The sequence below is a fragment of the Microtus ochrogaster genome, unplaced genomic scaffold, assembly GCF_000317375.1.
Source record: "Microtus ochrogaster isolate Prairie Vole_2 unplaced genomic scaffold, MicOch1.0 UNK6, whole genome shotgun sequence".
In the NCBI taxonomy this organism is placed as follows: Eukaryota; Metazoa; Chordata; class Mammalia; order Rodentia; family Cricetidae; genus Microtus; species Microtus ochrogaster.
The window spans coordinates 13730192-13734846 of NW_004949104.1; the positions used below are offsets into that span (position 1 = coordinate 13730192).

At 50.6% G+C, this 4655-nt stretch overlaps 1 protein-coding gene across 2 annotated transcripts in view; it reads left to right on the forward strand.

Annotated features, from left to right (window-relative positions):
• The window catches only part of Ccm2 (CCM2 scaffold protein), a 55765-nt gene that overhangs the window by 45266 nt on the left and 5844 nt on the right, over positions 1–4655 (forward strand). For both annotated transcript variants that reach the window (XM_005366205.2, XM_013353358.1), the window contains 2 exons: positions 1495–1631; positions 3030–3165. In XM_005366205.2, the coding sequence (XP_005366262.1) occupies positions 1495–1631; positions 3030–3165 (273 nt within the window). The remainder of the gene's footprint in view (positions 1–1494; positions 1632–3029; positions 3166–4655) is intronic.

The following is a 4655-nucleotide window of genomic DNA, read 5'->3' on the forward strand; positions in this document are numbered from 1 at the left end:
CTCCCGAGTGTTGGGATTAAAGGCGTGTGTCACCACCGCCCTGCCACGGCTAGGCTTTGTTTTTTTGTTTTGTTTTGTTTTGAGACAGGGCTTCTCTGTGTAACTCTAGCTGTCCTGTAACTCACTGTGTAGACCAGGGCGGCCTTGAATTTACGTAGATCCGCCTGTCTCTACCTCGCAAGTGCTGGGATTAAAGGTGTAAAAGGTGTGCACCATCACCACCCAGTGGTAGATTTTAAACGCACTGTCTAGCCCAGGCAGGCCTTGAACTCACAGTAGTCCTTCTGCTTCTTATGTGCTGTGATATATATGTGCTGACATAGTATATTTTATAGTGTATAAATAGCATGTTTATTTTGTTTCCTGGATCTAATGTGTTGCTATGAGAGCATGTGAACAATGTGAAAATGACTGAGCTGTTCCTATTTAGTTAGAAATAAATCAAGCCCTGGGTGTGGTTTACCCATGCACAGCTCAGGATAGCCTTGTCATGGTCCTTACATTCAGTAGCTCTGTGTTCTGTGGCTATGTAAGGACATGTTGTCCCAAGATCTCACTGGTAGTTCCTAGCCATTGTCTGCACTCTCACCGGTGTCTGCCTGTGTTTCCCCAGCGGTGCCTTCTGAGCACCCCTGGAGAGAGTGACAGCGAGGCCACCTCTAAGCTTAGCTTACAGTTCTCACCCTTCCCAGGCTGGTGTCCCCTGCGTGCTGCTCTCGGGCTGGGCCCACTCCCTGGACAACTCTGACGTGTACAGTGTGAGGGTGTGGCCTTGGCCTCTGGCCACACCCCAGATGGACCATTCATGCGCTTTCAAGTCCCCTGCCTTAGGTTATCCATCTGGAGGAAGAGGGTGTCTTAGGCCAGGAACTCGCGGGAGGTCTGGATTATTTGTGGTCTGTTGTCTGTTAATGTGAGTTGTGTGAGTTCCTGTCTTTATGTAGCTCTAAGCAGTTGGATACCAGCTGGCATGCTTTGACACACAGTGGAGTTTGAAGATGGTGCTTTGGTGCCCGGAGCTCTCACAGGCTAGGTTTTTTTTTTTTTTAAAACCTAGTGTGCTGGATTTTATTTGTTGACTTATATTTAATTAAATATTTTAATTTTATGCATATATGTATACACACAATGTATATACACACACACACACATATATATGTATACACACATATACATCGATGCTGTGGAGGTGCGCACATGTGCCGTGGCATGCATGTGGAGGTCAGAGAACAACTTCCGGGGGGCTGGTTTCTCCTTCCACCATTGTGTGGGTTCCTGAGCATGGAGCTCAGGTTGTCAGGCTTGCATGGCAAGTGCTTCCCACTGAGACATCTCTCAGGCCCTGGGAGTGAGGGGTCTGCTGGTTCCCCACTGAGGCGTCTCTCAGGCCCCAGGAGTGAGGGGCCTGCTGTGCCCCACGGAGACATCCCACAGGCCCTGTCCTCAAGCCTGCCCCCCCCATGCACCTCACTAACCGGATGTGTTTACTTCTAGCTCAGGACCCAGGCATCTCTCCCAGCCAGAGTCTGTGTGCAGAAAGCTCCAGAGGCCTCAGCGCAGGTTCCTTGTCAGAGAGCGCCGTGGGGCCGGTAGAGGCATGTTGCCTGGTCATCATGGCCACGGAGAGCAAGGTGAGACCTCCTTGTTGTGGACCAGAGCCATCCACAGCCTCTTCCTGACTTTAGACCAAGCCTTGCCCATGACCCAGCTCACAGCCTGATCCTGTCTCTAGCCCAGCCCTTCCCAAGATCAGATGCCACCCACAAGTCTGCATGACCCCTCTACATTCCTGGCCCTGGCCAGCCCTTCCAGCTCTGTCCAGCACTACTTTAGGCATTGTCCCTTCCCACTGTTTCTCCATGACCTAGTCAACATCCCCAACTATAGCCACAGCAGTCCCTGGCTGGTCCCAAGGGTGCCTCTTGTGTCTAGACCCACCTCACCCTCCTCCGCCTGCTGTGCTCCTGTGCTGTCCCTCGCTGCTCTCCACACCATCCCTGAGATGTGGCCAACAGAGCTTTTGCTCACCTGTCTCCTCCTCAGGATGCTTCTCTCTTCCTGACACTGATGGACGGTGATGGCTACAGGCATGGTGACCTGCCCCTACACCAGCCTGGTGCTGTGGACAGAGTTAGCATTTCCTCAGCACACAGCAGCCGCAGAGGCACACAGGGGGGCTGTGAAGCCCCAGGAATCACTTGGCACCTTCCTCTTCATTTCTGTCTCTTTCTTTCAATGGCTAATGGTGACTGCCTTCCTAAATATCCTCTAGTTCGCCTTATTTAGCCTTGGTGCTAGTGACGCTTTCAATCTAATACTTTCTTTGTGGGCTGGAGAGATGGCTCAGCAGTTGAGAGCACTGGCTGCTCTTCCAGAGGGCCTGAGCTCAATTTCCAGCACCCACATGGCAGCTCACAACTGTGTAACTCCACTTCAGAGGATCTGGCACCCTCACGCAGACATACATGCTGGCAAAACACCAATGCATGTACAATAAAAAAGTTTTTAAAATATAATTTCTTTGTATGGGCAGCTATCTCATGCACTGTAGAGTATTGAACAACATTCCTGGTTTTGCCTTGTAATGATCAAAAATATCCCCAGATTCTGTCACATCTAGGGTTCTGGACAAAATCAGCCCACTAGAGAAGCCCTGTTTTAAACAGCACACTGTTACCCAGTGACTCCACTGCTTCTGGAAAGGCCTCTAAGGTCGGAAGTGAGACCAGTGATGTCTTTTCTCTCTTACTTGGGAATAGGAATTTTGAACATGTTGATGGCCATGAAGAGAAGGCAAAATTGATGCCAACACTGTGTCTAGCATGGTCTCTAGACGCCTGTGAGGCCACATCTAGGCCACAATCTGTTTTCAAACATTGGTTCTGTTGTTTTGTTTTTTGTTTTGTTTTTTTGATACCTCTGGGCTGTGAAAGGCACCAGGTCCATGGGAAGCCTAGAGCCTGTGGGAAGGTGCTGCCTGCAGCCTTTTGCCCCTGAGGACAGCTGCCGCTCTTCACTCCTCGCTGTAGGTCGCCGCGGAAGAGCTGTGCTCCCTGCTCAGCCAGGTCTTCCAGATTGTTTACACGGAGTCTACCATCGACTTTCTGGACCGAGCAATATTTGATGGGGCCTCCACACCCACCCACCACCAGTCCCTGCACAGCGGTATGTTGAGTGAAAGTGGGGGTGTGGGCTCTTTATCTGGAGGTACAGGCTCCCAGTAGGGGATGCTGTGGAACTGTGGAGGCTGAGCATGTTCGGAGGAGCCTCCCTCTTGATATACCTGGACTGCTCTCAGTGTGTAGTCCCTTGCAAGACCACAACCAGACAGCCTGAGATTGCTCTGGCTTTGTGAGAGACTGAGACCAGGAAGTTAGAGAGGGGCAGGAAGGCACCCAGGAGGGTCTGCACTTCCGCATCATCCATGAACGCTGGCTGTGGTGCTGTGTGGACCTCTTCTTAGTCCTTAGATACTTCCTAGTTGGGTGGTGACATATACCTGTAGTCCAGGACCCCAGGAGATGAAGACAAGATTGCTACAAGTTTGAGACCAGACCGTTTCAAAATAGCACACTTTGAATATAAGTTAGTTTTTTCATTGCTGTAACCAAATACTGAACAAGATGCAGTTTGAGGGCAGAATGGTTCATTGTCTTTCCCTCATGGTGGGGAAAGCATAGTAGCTGGAGGGAAGGGCATGGTGGCAGGGGCAAAAGTCTGGAGGCTGCTTGCATCCACGGTCGGGAAGCAGAGAGAAAGAAGAGGAAGCGGGGCCAGGCTAAAACATCAAAGCCTAGTGATCTACTTTCCTCAGCAAGGCTCTGCCTCTTAAAGGCTCTGCAGCCTTCTCAAACAGTGCTGCTAACTAGGGGCCAAGCATCCAAACACATGGCAAGTGTTGAAACAGCCTACGGAAACATTTCACATGCAAACCAGTTTTGTGCCCCTGGTGCCTCCTGGTATGCTCATGTCAATCAGGTGCTGCAAAATGAGTTCATTCCAAGCCCTGCGGTCCCTGAAGTCCTTGACAGTCAAGAACTGTTCAGAAGTCCAGTCTCCCCAGACACAAGGCAGTTCCCCAAAACCAGGCTACATAATTTGAATATACCTTCAAGGCACAGTGTTACAGGGTGAAACTTTTTTTTTTTTTTTTTGGTTTTTCGAGACAAGGTTTCTCTGTAGCTTTGGAGCCTGTCCTGGAACTAGCTCTATAGACCAGGCTGGCCTCAAACTTACAGAGATCCGCCTGCCTTTGCCTCCTGAGTGCTGGGATTAAAGGTGTGTGTTACCACTGCCCGGCTGAGGGTGAACATTTTTATTTCAGGAGGAAGGACGAGGCAGAGCAAGGAAAGACATGATAATTGTAGGACCAAAACCAAGTGGAAGTACCAGATCCCGCAGCCCTGTGTCTCGGGCTCGTGTGGGTGCCCCAGCTCCTCTGCCTGCAGCACAGCCTCTTTCCTGGACTGGTGACATCAGTGATGTAGCTGTCTTTGCAGACATACTTTTTAGGAGCAGTTCTGGCTTGCTTGCTGGGTCCTACCTGCCCTGACGGATCCCAGTGTGTAATGTCTTACATAGCATAAGCTCGCCCTGTCAGAAGGCTTCGCCTGTCAGAAAGTATGTCCTGTCAGAAAGCGTGTCCTGTCAGAAAG